This window comes from Amphiura filiformis, chromosome 4, assembly GCF_039555335.1.
Source record: "Amphiura filiformis chromosome 4, Afil_fr2py, whole genome shotgun sequence".
Taxonomy (NCBI): domain Eukaryota; kingdom Metazoa; phylum Echinodermata; class Ophiuroidea; order Amphilepidida; family Amphiuridae; genus Amphiura; species Amphiura filiformis.
In genome coordinates, this window is record NC_092631.1 from 3,711,391 (window position 1) to 3,728,218 (window position 16,828).

The 16,828-nt window shown below is 38.1% G+C and overlaps 1 protein-coding gene across 1 annotated transcript in view; it reads left to right on the plus strand.

Moving 5' to 3' along the window:
• The window catches only part of LOC140149631 (uncharacterized), a 122,372-nt gene that overhangs the window by 78,099 nt on the left and 27,445 nt on the right, over positions 1-16,828 (plus strand). The window contains exon 3 of the mRNA XM_072171711.1: positions 11,785-11,922. Coding sequence (XP_072027812.1) covers positions 11,785-11,922 — 138 coding nt within the window. The remainder of the gene's footprint in view (positions 1-11,784; positions 11,923-16,828) is intronic.

Here is a 16,828-nt window from a genome sequence, read left to right on the forward strand (position 1 = left end):
TTCAAGATTTTTTTGTGGGACCTGAGAGCACATCAGACATATCGAATTGCATTTCTCAGGTCCCACAAAAATACTGTGCAAACGTTGCTATCTGAGCCCTTAACACAAAGAGAAACGTGTGAAAAACATTATTTGGGAGATTGATTGATTGATTTTGAACTACTATTCAGCAACACTTGGTGTTTCCTTTTATTTCTTTTATAATAAACTACACATTATTTTTAACGTGTATTACCCCATTGGAATGGTCCAAAAATGTGTCTATTTGTACAAACTTAATTATCTCAGTGACGCGTGAAGGGATTTGAATCATTTTTGCACCACTGTTAAGCAGACACTCTTCATGGGTTTTGAATCTTTAAGAAAATTTTTATTTTACTGCCGATATTTTAAGTTATGCACCACTTTCCATAGGGCCTATTTTTATTGAGACACCCTGTATTGTTCAATGATTTTATTAAAAATAAAAAAAATCCATAAGATTGATAAAGGTTCTTGTTCAGATCCAATAAACTGATACTACTCACTCAGAAATATTTCAATTCCTATCAGGAATCTTGTTCACTCTGGTACTGGTGTTTCTAGATGTTTTTAGAACCGGCAACACTTCTGTCTGGTTTTGATGACGTCACCAAACTTTCTTGTTGCCGAGAATTTATGACCTGGTCATAACTTTTGTCCAGTCTGTAAGCCCCCTCGTCCTTGTTCATGCATGGTGTCTTTTCCTCTACTTCTGATCCAGATTGCTTCCTTTAGCCAGCGTGTTGTTTTGTCTGATTCTTGATCAATGACCTGAGCCTCATCCCACCCAATCACGTGATTTTGGTGTGCAACATGTTCTGCAATGGCCGATTTGTGGATTTCTGAAGCTGATGCTTTTCTTTGTGACCTGGTGAAGCTCTTTGCGCTCACTTTTTCACTTTCTGATTTATGTTCTGTTAGCCTAGTCTCAAACAAGCGCCCAGTTTCACCGATGTACGTTTTGGGGCAATTCTGGCATGGGATCTCATATATAACTTCAGCCGATTGCAATGGGTCACGCTTGTCTTTTGGATGGACTAACATGTTGCGTATCGTGCGGTGGGGTTTCATGCTAGTGGCGAATCCGTGTTTCTTAAAAATTCTTGAAACCATCTCCGAGAGTCCCTCTACATAAGGGATGACCACAAGGCCTTTACTCCTCTCCCTAATGTCTTTGGGGGCTTAGCCTTAGGTTTAGGGTTCTCTTTGTCCGCTTTAACTTTGTTGATCGACCACTCAGGGTAACCGCATCTGGCGAGGGCTTGTTTTATGTGCAACTCCTCTTTACGCTGATCTTTTGTCTCGGTTACAATGGTGTCATTTCTATCTAACAAAGTTCTTACGACACCTAGCTTCTGATGTAGTGGGTGGTGTGAATCAAACTGCAAGTATTGATCTGTATGGGTTGGCTTGCGATAAATACAGAGCTTTGTGGTGCCATCGGGCTTCTTGATAATGAGCGTGTCTAGAAAGGGTAGGCTGCTGTTGGATTCTTCCTCGTAAGTAAACTTAATACTCCCTGTCGGGTCAACTTGATTAAGATGGTTAGTCAAGTTCTCTGCCTCGCCACGCTTAATAACCTCAAGAACATCGTCCACATATCTCTTCCAAAGAGACGGCTTGCAATTGAGCGGGGCTGTAGTGATCGCTTCCTCCTCAAGCCATTCCATGAAAAGGTCAACTGCTATCGGGCTGAGTGGACTACCCATTGCCATTCCTTTCTTTTGCTTATAAATTACACCTTTGGACGTGAAATACGTTGTGGTTAGAATAAAATTAACCAACTCCATGAGGTCGTCAACTGTAAGCAGAGTTCTTTGTTTGAGATTCGGGTCTTGTTCTAGTTTGCGACGAATGATGTCCAATATCAGCTCAATGGGGGTATTGGTGAATAAAGACACCACGTCATGTGAAATGAGGCACTCATCCTCTTTGATCGTAATTTCCCCTAAGTCCTCAGCCAACTGTCTAGAATTGAGCACGTGGTGGCTGGTAGTACCCACAATGGGACTTAGGATGTCGGCCAGTGAGCGCGATACATTATATCCAATGGAGCCTGTATAGTCTACTATTGGACGGAGAGGCGTGTCCTTCTTGTGAATTTTTGGACTGCCATACAACCGGGGAACAATCTCAGCCGTGGGATACAGGAATTTTTTATCCTCGGGTCTGATCTTGCCTTCTTTCTCAAGTTTACCGAGCATGCTCACCAATTGTCTTTTGTACTTTGGTGTGGGATCTGTGTCAAGCTTGACATAAGTGTTGGTATCATTTAACATGTCAGATAATTTTGACTCATACTCATCAGTATCCATGATTACAGTAGCACGACCTTTGTCCGCACCTAAGATCTTAACTGATTTTTCTTTCTGAAGTTGCTTTATTGCGAATCTTTCATCTTTAGAGATATTCGACTTTGGGGGTTTGGTTGATTTTATGGCACCTACAACCTCCGATCTGAGTTGTGCCGCAACTCCGCTAGGCAACTTCCAAAAAGCTCGCTCGCACGCAACAATGTACTCACTTGTTATGGAACGGTCTATACTGTCCGGGGATATGGCATAATTGAGGCCACGGCTGAGGCCCTTTTCTTGCGCATTGCTGACTTTATATTTGGATAAATTAACTTCCCACCGTTTGATCTGGGTTCCGCTGAGGTCTAATTCATCACTGCTGGTCGGAAATTTTGGCTTGTTAAGCTTAGATCTTTCTTGTTTTTCCACCAATCGATCGAACTTGCCTTGCTGACGGGCGCGGACATCTTGAAATGTCTTTTCACGAGATCTCGCGAGATGTTCAGTGATATTTGTTTTCACGTCGTCGGGGAAACCGCGGGAGTTTAAATCCTTGTTTACCTTTGATTTTTGGCGATCTAAGTGCTCAAGTTTGTTGTTAATTACTCTGATTCGCTCGCGTAACAACTCTTTTTCCGCTTTATTTACTATATCCCGAGCTCTTTGTGTGTTGATTGGACATTTGAGACGTAAACTGGGTGGGGTAAGGCTCTGATCACGGCAGCGTAAAGTAAATATACGATGGTTTCTAAATCTGGAAGTCTTTTTCTCGATGTTTTCACAATTCCGGAGCTTCTTCACGGTATCTTCTCCGTAATTCTTCTTTAACTCTTGAAACAGATTCATCAGGATCGTTCATGGTTCATAAGATTGATAAAGGTTCTTGTTCAGATCCAATAAACTGATACTACTCACTCAGAAATATTTCAATTCCTATCAGGAATCTTGTTCACTCTGGTACTGGTATTTCTAGATGTTTTTAGAACCGGCAACACTTCTGTCTGGTTTTGATGACGTCACCAAACTTTCTTGTTGCCGAGATACTACTCACTCAGAAATATTTCAATTCCTATCAGGAATCTTGCTCACTCTGGTACTGGTGTTTCTAGATGTTTTTAGCACCGGCAACACTTCTGTCTGGTTTTGATGACGTCACCAAACTTTCTTGTTGCCGAGTATTTATGACCTGGTCATAAATTATGTCCAGTCGGTAGGCCCCATCTTTATTCATAATTGTCTTTTGCTCTATTCCTGATCCAGATTGCTTCCTTTAGCCAGCGTGTAGTTTTGTCGGATTCTGGACAAAATGTATGATAGGTCATAAATACTCGTAGAATTTTGATGATTAGAAAATGCCACCTACCTGGATAATCATATGTTCTACACATGTCTAGGAACAGGAAAATCTTTGTTGCCAATTTTGGAGATGCTGCAGAGGGCGGCCATCTTGGATTTCAAAATGTCCGCCATATTCAATATATTTTGCCCTATATCTCAGCAACATACAAGGTTAATAATGGTGGCAATACCCATGTTTGTGATACCAATGATTCCATAAAAGCCATTAGTTTAGTTGTAAGTAGTTCAGTTTGGCGGCCATTTTGAATTTCAAAATGGCCGACATGTTAAACATACTTTCACCTATAGGTCCTGGCTGTAAGGCGCTATCCAACTTGAACCTTGCAGCTGACACAAGTATGGTAACAGGTACGGGAATGGGCCATAGAAACATAAAACCAGGATCAATATACAATGCTTTAGGGCCATCAAATGCAGCAGCTCTTCTTGGGTTGCATGCCTTGGGTAGACTAGAGCCGGCAAAGGCATAATAAACATGCTAAAAGGTCTTAGATAATTTGGATGCCAACCATGACATCATTATAGCATTGTCCAACCTTGATGTGACAGACACTGTTTCTGAAGCCACCATGTACCAGTGATGACACATTTGCCTCCATCCAGCTCTAGATGCCGTCAAATGCAGATGTACCAGTGAACGAATTCAGTCAAACCTAATATTTTGGCATATTTGTAATTTTTACACAATGTCCAACTTACACCTCGGATTACACCTAATTGGAATCAGCCAAGTTCGTTGTCTAGATAGAGCAACTAACTTTGATGTCTTATTAAGACATTAAATCCCCATAAAACACCACAGTTAAGCGGTCAAGATATTAAGTGTTTTCTTTCATTTTATCTGCTTCAAAATTAATGTAACAGAAAACCTTCCTGACAGTTATTTACTAATATTATAAATATTGTTATAATTTTTGGAATAACAGAACTTCAAATTTGCCCGAAATCGTATATTATGGCTTTAATAAAAATATGAAAACTAGGATTTAAAAAAAATGAGTTAAAATAAAATCAAAAATCAAAGAGAGGTGCTAGCGGGGTTCGAACCAAGATCGAACTTCCAAATGTTTACCACTAAGCCATACCAGTGATTTGATAGATTCGGTAATAATAGCAATTTTATTCCCACTCAATGGCTCACTCGTGTATTCTATTTCTGGAATGAATCAACACCGTCCAAATAATGTAACACAAACCTTTATGCTGACTTTAAATTTGTTTGAACGTTGGGAGTATTGTTTTCAAGGTAAATAACCAACAATTGACAATGAAAGTTTCTTTGCAGGAAAAACATCGGCCGTACAATATTTCGCGTGACGTGACAGTAGTCAAGCACAAAGATAAACATTTCAACATGTTCAATATATGACTAGGAATATACCCCAACCAAAATTCATGAAATTTTCAGGCAAGCTAACTTTAGTTATACTATAACATGACACCCATTTTTGATTTAGGCGCTTTTTCTTGCTTGATGATATGAACATTTTTGTGTTCGTGACGTGCAATTTTTCTCATTTTCCGAGCTACTTTGGACATGTTCAAGCTTCTTTATTTTCCATTTAATTCAACTTTTACACGTTATTTGTTGCTTTACACAAATGTTTGATATCTTATCTGTGGTCAAGGTACATAAATGGAGCATTTCTGGAGCTATTTGGATAATACGCGTTTGCCGACTAAAATTTCAACATTGTGTTACGTAACCCGTACAAATTTTCTGTCGAACAAAAGAGGTCACGAAGTTGCCGTCATACTGATTGGGAAGTGGGTCAAAATCCCGGGGTCAAAATTTGTGTGGAACAAAATCGTTCCAATTTGACAGTCATTGTTACGTTTTGTACTGACGTCTATGGGGCAGCATTGGCTATAGCGGCGAATGTCAGGTTATTATTTCCCAGTCTTGAAAAAAAATTGCAGGCAGAGGTGGGAATCGATCACGTTACCTCTCGGTTAAAAAGCACTGTGCAAGACCACTAAGCCAACTAATATCTGTTGTGAGATGTGTGACATTAATCTTTGATATTGCTTAATGGAACAAATCGCGGAATTAAATCAGTTATAAAAGCAGTAGATTCTTATTTAGCGGTCTAATTGGATAAAAGGATAAAAATATAGGTTAGAAAATTATCAAATAAATTTAAATTAAAAATTGAGATTTTATATTTATTTATTTCACGAGGCGGCATTATCACAGACAAACACTGTATAAGCTAAAAACTCGACCCTCATCACTAGATGCTGTCATAGCTCAGTTATAGAGCACCAGACTGGTAATGTCAATATCGTTGATTCGAATCCGCCTGCCTGCAATGGTTATATTTATGATTTTAATGCAACGCTACAATTTGTTCAATTTTTTTCGTTTATTTATTTATTTATTTATTTATTTATTTATGTATGTAAATAATTAAATTATATTTGAAAGGGGTATTTGAGCAATTTGAAATTTTGACCCCGTATAATCCTATGGGGTCATTTTGAACCCACCCCTTCCCAAATTGCCAAACGCACAACACCATATAATGATCAGTACGTCCATCATGAGTGAACACCGGCTGCATTCATTTGGGAATGTGTAGGGACCAGCTTGATTCACCATCCACAACATGATAATGTGTGCACATGCTAAATTATAATAGACTTGTAGGCCTATGTTGTTGTTGGTGTTTAGCCCTTTTGATCTTAGTTTTCCTTAGCCTTTTCTTTATGAAAAATTGTATAGATATACAGGAGAGGATGGCAATCTTTTGCTTTCAGGACAACACATGGGTCATTTTGATATGATTTCGAAAATCATTTACCACTACTTATGTTTTGAGTATATCCCCAAACATATGACCACAGGAATTGCAAGGCCCCATTTTTGCTTCCTGTATTTTGATCAATTGCTCAGCGTCATGGTCTGTGAGCACATAACTCACCCACTAAGTAATGGGCCTCGTGTATACACTGCTTTAGTATCATAATCTATTAGGGAAAGATAAACACTATTCAAAATAACAATAGAGAAGAAGAAAGGGATTTATAGATTTGAAATTGAGTAGTCAGATGAATAGGCATTATCAGCCATTAACAGAAGGTTCTTTCCCAAACCCAATCGTAATGCAGGTTATAGATAAACAACTGTTATTTAAAATTGCTCTCACCAGGACTGTCATTTTAAAATTCACAGTGGCAGCGAAAGGACCATTTATAATTGTTATAGCTTATGGAATGGTGATTTTGAAACCCCAATATCATAAACATGGGTATTGCCATCCATTTTTAGCCTTCTATGTTGCTCACAAGTCAATATATAGGTGAGAGTATGTTTAACATGTCGGCCATTTTGGACAACTGCTTGGTTACTTACATTTGTTTAGAGTAGAGTATTGAAGTAATCCTGTGTGCAATTTTTGTTCATTTTATGGAGAGGATTTTAAGATATGACCTTGTGAAAAATTATAAGTTTCTTTTTGAGGCCAGTTTAGAAAGTCATGGTACGCTTCTTATACCGTGAACGGAAACATTTGTTGGTGATATCCTTTTGTAACGGAAATGCTTGAACTAGAAAACAACCTCAATGACCTTCCCACGGCTTGTTTGACACGTAGGCCAAACTATGATATTCTTTAAATAATTAAGTTGTCGTAATAATAGTTGCAACCATTTTTGTGGTCATAATAATAATTGTGTTTAGGATGTGTCAAGTGTTTTTCACGAAAAAAACAGAGCACCCTCTATTCTGAAATCTCTCTAACCCCCTTTAATTGGTGGTTAGTCCTACTAGATTGACTACAAATCCTTCACAAACGTAACATTAAATTACATTATTTTATGTCCCTATTGTCTTTTTTTTTAACATCATGATATAACTCAGTTATTATTGCGAACAATAAATTAATTTATTACCGATTGATCAGTCGTTTCATTTTATTCATTTTAATCAACTTCTTTGTCCCTCCCCCCCCGTGTTGTCCCCTATCCTCCCGTTCTTTCCACTGTTCCCCTTTAGCTGACATCCCTCTTCTCCCTCTTATCCGCTCTGCCTCTTATATTATCTGTCCCTAGTATCATGGTTTTAGTACTTCTTCCTAGTCGACTGCTAAAACAATTGTGAATGTGAAACATAAAATGTACCATTTTTAAGTCAGTATAAGTAGGTCCTATGCTCAAAAAATTTTTAACGGATATTTATTTGTATTTTTGCTATGTTCTCAAAGTTTGATGGTCATCCATGCATCGCGGATGGTTAAATAATATCGCCAACCCATGGCACCCATGCACTCTCCTCACTCATTTTGATTTTCCCGTGTTTATTATTCCCACTTGCTTTAGAGGCAGCGTGTTGATACGCGATGTCGCGAGATGACGTGAAATAAATGATACGCGTTTTTTGTTTGACGCGGCGTGTTGATACGCGAAGACGCAAGATTTTTGTGTGTATCGAGGTGGAAACTGTGCGCATGGTGGTTTATAGAGAATCGTTTTTGTATACCTTTCCATATGAATCATGATTTATACCAACACAGATGAACTTTCATAAAAGAAGAAGCGAACATACCTTTACTATGATCCTTTTTTCTTTATTTATTTTGTACTAGCGGGACACCCGCGCTTCGCGCGGGTCCCCGCTAGATGAGTAAACAGAAGCGTTCACTCAAACAGGAGGAATTACTGTACAGTTAGACCACAGAATTAGAGTCCTGGTTCTCTGGTTTCAATTCTGTGAGGTAGACTCATTGAAAATTCCTCATTCCTTCCGAATCCTTACGATTTTTATCATCTTGGTAATCTCGTAACCCCATCCCGTTAAACCACAACCCCGTATCCGTAATCCATCCAAAGTAGGCCTACCTTTTCGCCAGCCCATTCGGGGCTGGTATATATTTCTGGGATGGGGTCAGTTTGCTCAAGAGATTAACTTTTATTGGTATTGGAATGACTTTTTTTTTATTTCTTGTGGTGGAATTTTTTTAAATTATCGTAATTCGATTTGTAAGGAAAAGTAAGTATGTTTTGCCGTTTCAACGAATGAAAACGAGTGAGTATTACCAAAGTTATGTTTGAATTAATTATGACTTCTAAGTATAGGTATACAGCATCATCAATGATCATATGGTCAGCAGAAGAAAATTACATCACCAATTCATGAATTATGTCATTTGATAGTGTCCTTGATCCGGGGTCCTTGACCACTGAACAGTGTGATATCATGTTGATAACAAATCAAAGAATCAAAATCTTCATCATATGGACGATATTGATGTCAAAGTAATTATCTATCCTATCCTGTGTCGTTTTATGGATAAAAATGACTCAAAATGTTATTGATGAAATAGTTATTATCATAAACATCAGTTTTGTCTTTTCAACGGGAAAAATCCGATGCAAAATAAAGATTTTAGGGCCTAGCTATAATATGGGCATAATTTATGCATGTAGGCCTATAGTATTGAACAATGTATCCATTTGACATGCACTTATAGATAAATAAATTGTCTTACTTTTTTAATTTAGGGGCTGTGCAATAATTATGAGCCCCGGGCGAGGGTAAAATTGGGGGGGGGGCCAAGAAATTTTTGGCGAGCCGAAAGGGGGGGCAAGCAATTTTTGGTAAGCCGAGATGGGGGCAAGCGATTTTTGGCACGCATTCACAGGGCGCCCTTTTAATAAAACGCTCTAAAAAGGCTTAGGAAAACGGTACGGAAACGCTTAAATATGCAAATTTTTCTGCTCGCTGCGCTCGCAACATACATCTAGACCATTTAAAGTTGGGAATTTGGCATCCCAAAAATTTGGCATGTTCAAGGGGGGGGCAAAGAATTTTTGGCGGGCCGAGAGGGGGGGGCAAGCGATTTTGGCAGGCCGAGAGGGGGGGCACATTTTCAAGGTAATTCCTACTCTCAACATTGTCAATAATATTTTTAAAGGCAGCTTATCTATTATTAATATTAAAGGCCCATTCAGTGATTTGCTCATCCGGACGATCATAAAAATCATCAAAATTTTGGTACCTTTGTTATTACATAGATAACATAGCCTGCGAATGGTTCAGCCGAAAGCCGTGTAGGCCTATTTAAGACAAAATAAGACATTTTACACGAATCTGTATTTTTAGATACTGACAGTGTCTAAATTAGCTACATGTATTTGAATGGTGGGGCTTCAACTTCACCAGTACTGCTGTTTTCTTCGTTTTTTGCCAAAGTTGGCATTTCAAAAATACCAAATGACAATTTGAATGACTTATCCTTCTCTTTTAAGCAATTTATAAACACTTTTAATTTTTTACTCTTGCTCTGGAATCACTGAATGGGTCTTTAAGAAATGTGGCGTATCATGTCAAAAACAGACATCTTTTGGGCAGCTTATAAATTTTGAGGCTTTTACATAAAGAGCTATTTTGCTCCACAACTCAGTTTTCCCCAATAAAAATCGGGCATTCCTAAGCGAAGATATTGAGTTCGTAAGTTATGGTATTAAAAAATTGGAAATTGAGATATCGTGGGTAAAAAGCTGAAAAGACAAAAAAAAAAAAAAAAAAAAAAAAAAACAGAACAGAACAATTTGGAGAACAATAATGAATCAACAATAATGAACAATAATGAATTAAAGAGTTGACAGAAGATTAGGAGTTAATGTTTTCTGCTGTTTCAGTGTACATGTTCTCATCATTGATGGTTTGGTGGACTGTCATGTAACATGGATGTAAGCCGTGATTCTAAAAATGCCTTTCATATTGACCAAAACTAATTACAAGACCTCTTCTGCATTGAGGCTGGCTTTCCCTTTTAAAGGGAGTTTTTATTATGTCCTTCTTTCTTTCTTTTTCCCCACCGTACCCTTACCAATTACGATATTTATGTCTTCGTAGGCCTAATCCCATTATCCCATATCCCGTACACACCATAAGCCCGAGCGCATGGCTATTCGCACGCCGCACCCGTGCGTGAAAGTCAAGTGGCACGCGTCGTGTACGGCGACGCGCTAACGGCGCGGTTTATGCTAGACATGTGGACGCGTTGGATGGCATAGGCCGTAAACAAACAACCACTTAATAAATTTGCCCGAAAAACCCAATTTTTACTAATTTTGAGGCCAATACTTGACCAAATAAACTTTAAACACATTGTGGTATATTCCTCTATTACCCGTGTGAATTTGGCGACATTTGGATCGAAACTGACAGAGCTTTTGCGTGGACACACATACATACACACAACATTCCCCTATTTATAGTAAGATATGGAAACACATTTTCATACATTTCTCGACATACTGGGGGCCCATGTAAATACCACAAAGATGGAAAAGTTAAATTTGAAAAGTACATTTTGGTGTATTCCTTTTCCAAAAAGCAACAGTGACATATCACAATCACCACCGAAGATAACTTTCATTTCATCATCGATTTTCTAGGCACTGCAACCCTTCATAAGCAGGATCTTAATAACGCTCAATTTTCTCAATCTCAAGAAAGTGACCAATAAGACAGATGGCAGTAAATTCTTACCATGTTCATATCAATTTCAATTTTGCGACGCCTCGAATTTAAGTTTGGTGCTTATTTTTTTGTTTTGCGTATTCTTATATTTTGGATAGTTTACCCTTGCCCTTAACTATTTTCAAAAGTATTGTTCGTATTTGCGTCCCGGGGTACTAAGTAGAAATGACCATATGGGGACGTGCCGCAAACATGGGTAGTATTTTTGGCCTTTATATATCAATGAACCCCTTTTTTAAAGCTAATTTTGTTTTGGTATATGGATGGGTCCTTTTTCAAAATTTTCGGAATTTTCGGAAAATAGGCCAATTTTTCCGTCCTCAGTCTAGTCAAAGGTTTCAAAATTGCCCAAATATTTTTGGGGGAAATCTGTAAAAACTAAGACAATTTGAATTCAATTCGGCTGAAACTTTTGACTTTTAGTATATCGATGGGTCAAATTTCTTGAAAAATTGGTATATTTATGGGTCCACTTTCAAATTCTCAGCGGCACACCCCTATCGAAACCAAACTTGAGTCCCCTGCCCGGATTTGCGTGTTGTTTCAGATGCACTGGATAAGGCGAACTGCAGTAGCAAGAGCAACAAACAAAACTAATGTCTTATCTTTTTTTTGTGACAGACCACTATGACGTTATGATATCCTATAGCTGGGGTAATAAAGAAGAGGATTTTCCATGTCAGAAGCGCATGTTGAAACTGAAAAAGGAGTTGGAAGAAACTGCAGGACTCAAAGTTTGGATGGATGTTGAAAAAATGAGTAAGTGAGCAAACATGTTTCCTTCACCTATTATTTATTATTCGAATGCCAATTAGCTCATTCATTTCAAATGCATCCGTCTCCCAAAAGCTCCCAAAGGCTCCTGCAACATCAACTAGTGGAACAGAGCCTAATATGCATACATCGATTTATACAATGTTGAAAGTTGGTCAAAATTCAAATCAATGCATTCCTCTCATCAAAGGATTTAGAAACCCGTCTCTGACCAGAAGTTCTCGAGTAAAAATAAATCAAAATTATAATAGATGGATTGTTATCGATGTTTTGTTACAAAGGTAAAAGTACAAAATAGGTCAAGGTCATAGAGCTCAATGGACTCTAACCTTTTTTGTAATGTTACCTACGTAACAAAGCACCTGAGATATAGCAAACTATTCTCTGTTTACAATGTCTTTGCAAGTGAAACCTAAAACGTGACATATGACCCGTTTGCGTATAACTCAGGAATTGTTCAAATATAATTTCATTCGTGTTATGCTGAGATGATTATACCATATTTACGTGAGTCATTCAAAAAGCTCTACCTCCATCGTCACATTTCTGTTATCTTAAGTGACAGGAAATTGAAATTACCCATGATTATTCTCTTGAGTCTGGGCTATAAAATGAAAGTTATTTAATTCAAATGTGATTTTGGTTGTAAAGATGTGTTGGTTAAAGTGAAACGATCTGAACGTCGTTGGTACGTCGGAAACGATCTGAAAAGAAGGCTAATTTTGATTATAAAGGTTGCCCACATCTATATGTGGAAATCATTACAGATATATTTCTGAAAATGATTACATTGCTTTATTTCTGTTCAAATGATTTGATCAATATATTATGATAGCAAATAGTACGGTTTCACTGGGTATCGCGTCTTATGCACAACAAAACCGATACATGTTCAGAATAGCCTTCATATTGACCCTTTAAAATCAAATAAGTCGTGTGCACGGTTTTTGTATTTTGCAAGTATATACAAGCTTATTAAATAACTGTTCATCATAATACTAATCATGGCGTGTCCGTCCGTCCCTCTGTCCGCGCGCTATCGCGTGCGCGTTCACGCGTTTTCGCGGCTCGCTAACGCATGCTCGCAGTGCGCTATTGATCGCGTAGTACGAGAGGTACCGACGGGCGCAGTGCGAGCATCGGCAAACATTGCAAACAGTGTGGCTAATCGTGCAGGTGCATCTCATCGGAGGCCTATTTTCCCCACATATTTCAATACGGCACACGAGCAGAAGCCATACAGCAGACGTATATTATCATAGTAGTTTAAGGCAGCTGTGTACTCTAGACATTGTTTCTTTCGCAAAATTGAGTTTTTTTGATATGTTTTTACTTTGTTATGTTTTTATAAATACAAGGAATGGAAATCCAGATTTGTAAACTCCAACTGCAATATTTTAAGGATTTTATTTCACTATTCCACTCGTGTTTGAAATTGAAAAGGAAAGAAAATCTTTGTTGTACCAGCAGGGTACACGCGCGCAACAACGCATCGCGTTGCGTATCGTGCAATTTTTTAACGCACAAATACGCTACGCATACGCGACGCTTATCTCCATGCGCGGCGCACCTTATGGAAACACCACGGAAGCACAAAAACCTAGTGGTCAAATGGCTCCGTTTTAGCTGATAAAATGTGGGTTTTTCAAGTTCTTTCCCCGATTTAAATATCAAGTTATGAATGGATTTCGCTCAAACTTCTCAAGGGGCCGTGGATTTACCCGATGTTTATGTAATGTAAGATAGAAAAATAAAAACTGCCGCATTCTCCTGCGAGATTCGATGAAAGTGCAAAATGTGACCACTTTAAACTTCAACGGCCATTATTTCAATGTTCATTTTCTCGGTAAAATGACGATTTAGGTACACGATAACTCAATAAATACTGCATTTATAGGTAAGCAAATATGATCATCGTAAAAAGCATGATCGACTCAAGAAACGGTTTTCTCATTTTTTTATATTTTGGTCTATTTCCGATTTTAGGCATCATTTTGTGCAAATAGGCGTTTGTGAATTTTAAAAATTCAATTTGATGCCTTATATGGTCAATATCTCAAAAAATAAGGCCAATATCAAAAAAATAAAAAAACCTGTTTTTGGAATGAGGCCTCAGGATTGAGCTAAAAACAAAATAAAATATTTTGAAAAGAGTGCTTTTTGTTATGATGTACCTAACAAATATTGCCAAAAACTCACTTTTTTTTGTGATTTTCTTCATAATTGTTGTTTTTACCCCAAATCTGTATTTATATTAAGATTTATTGATGTCTTGCCTTCATAAAAATGTATACTTTTATATGTCTTGCGCGAATAATTACAAAGTTATTGCACTTTTACTACATGCATGACTGAGAGTACACAGCCTCCTTAAAAGGTCAGGGCAGGTAGGCCTATATGGGTAACGGGTGTTGGGTAATTAGATATAGTCCTGGCACGAGAACCACCCAACCCGAGAACCGCGAAATCTAGTCTTATATATTTCCATACATACTGCAGTTACTGGCCGTTTTCCTATACACAATATACAGTGTTCTCACCATTGACGCGTGACCTCTACAAGTAGTGTATGTTAGAAGTATAGGCAATTGCCTAGTTAACGTCACTGTGTGAAAAATAACCGGCCAATATTTAAAGTATTCTCTGAAATTCTAGAAAATATAGTTTTGTAACATGTCCTAAATTTTTAGCTAATTTAGGTGTTTGAAAATATTCGCACTTTGGTGTTTTAGTGTATGTTATAGATCCTCACGTATGTACATGGAAAACACTGTGACAATACGTAGTGTGTTGTCACGGTGAAGACCGTGCTTGGAAGAGTATGCTGTATGCTAGCGTACGTATGGTCACGGTGTATACCGTTGTCAAAATACCACGTACTTTAGTACAGTAATAATGCCCTCTGTTGGTCATAATAGAGACATTGCGATTTCCAAACGTAGATCTATTCAAAACCACTCTCCTGTATCGAAGCGAGGTCACGTATTTAGCTATTTTTGAAGATATTCCACGTGCGAAATCGACGTAGATACATCGTTGAAATGCACAAAATTTGTCCATTTCACAAAAGACAGTCAAAGATAATGAACATATGAAGGAAAGTCTAATTATTATTATGATCCTTTTTGTTTGTAACAAATCATTATAATAAAGGTACAGCGATGTGTTAAAAATGGACTAAATTTAAACACAATATTCACACGCAGATTGCCCATTGAAATGTGTGTGATACTTTGCGTTAAAAAATGACATTGCGATTTCCCATTTTGGATTCCAACGTAGAATAAAAACGCAGATGCTACGTTGAAATATGCTGATTTTACCTCATGTCTAAGTCCATGCAACGCGCCCAATTTTCAGGACGAAAAAGTCTCATTTTGAAAGTAAAGTCATGATGTATGTATGTAGTGATCTTTAATCTACCAAAATATATGAGCACAAAAAAAAAATATAGGTTTAATCAGCATGTAGGTCAAAATTTTAATCAAAATCGAAAGCAGTCTGTTTGAATTTAAGCAGAGACTCAGCTCACTGTTATTTTTTCAATCACTATGCCCTCTATCGACCTAGGTTAGAAGCTGTTAGATTAGATCAAATATTATAGTCTTTATTCTAGCTGTCTTGTTCTCCTTTGTGACGAATGAGCACAATCCAGTCTGGAACCGAGACTAGCAATATTTAACACCGTTGACATATTTCTTTTTGTACAAATCCAATAAAAATGAAGATGTTAAACTCACATTTTAGTGACGTTTCACCACTACACTAGTGGTTTCATCAGACTGGCAACTCATCACATCTGACTGCTTCCTTTTATAGGCAACAGGAACCGCTATAGAGGGCGTGATGAGTTGGTCAAAGATGTTGTTGAGTGAGTATGCCCCCTCGTACTTGTTTAGAGTGTCTTTTCCTTTTCGGCGAATCCAGATGGCTTCTTTCAGCCATCTGGTGGTCTTGTCAGCTTCTCTATCGATGACTTTTGAGTCCTCCCAATTGATGGAATGGTTTGTCGAGGCAACGTGATCGGTGATAGCTGACTTGTGAATGTCTGTAATTGATGACTTGCGGCTGGCTCGTGTGTAGGGCTTAGTTTCAAATTTTTCCACCTCTTTTTGGTGTTCTTTGAGGCGAACGCCGAAAGGACGGCCGGTTTCTCCGATGTAAGTGCCAGCACAGTCCCCGCAGGGGATTTCATAGATCGCCTCTGCTTTTTGTTGCGGGAGGAGTTTGTCCTTCGGGTGAACAAGCATACTTCTTTGACCAACTCATCACGCCCTCTATAGCGGTTCCTGTTGCCTATAAAAGGAAGCAGTCAGATGTGATGAGTTGCCAGTCTGATGAAACCACTAGTGTAGTGGTGAAACGTCACTAAAATGTGAGTTTAACATCTTCATTTTTATTGGATTTGTACAAAAAGAAATATGTCAACAGTGAAATCTAACAATCCAAATGAACTTGTTCAAAGAATATTTAACACCGTATTAACGTACGTAAAAACGTACGCGAAAACGTACGTTCCACGTGCTGCGTTTGGAAAATCGCAATGTCTCTAATTACGTATTTTTAACGTAGTGAAGAAATATTTGAGGTAATATGCGACCCCATAGAATATAAAAAGCAGAATATTGGTATGTTAAAAATCAAAATGAGGTATGGGGCTTGCTGGGGTGGCTACGGGGCGTTATCTCAAAAGACAATACCGTATTGCTAAGACAATATTGTTCAAGGTTGCGCCGCAGGCTTATAAAGAAACAATATTGCTCCAAAAACAATAGCAAACAAGCTTAAACTATAAATTAGCCCCCGATAGAGGGTAGGGCCTGAAGAATGAGGGAAATTGTGGGGTAAAGAGTAAAAAAAAATGTAGGCCTATGAAATGGGTGACGAGCTG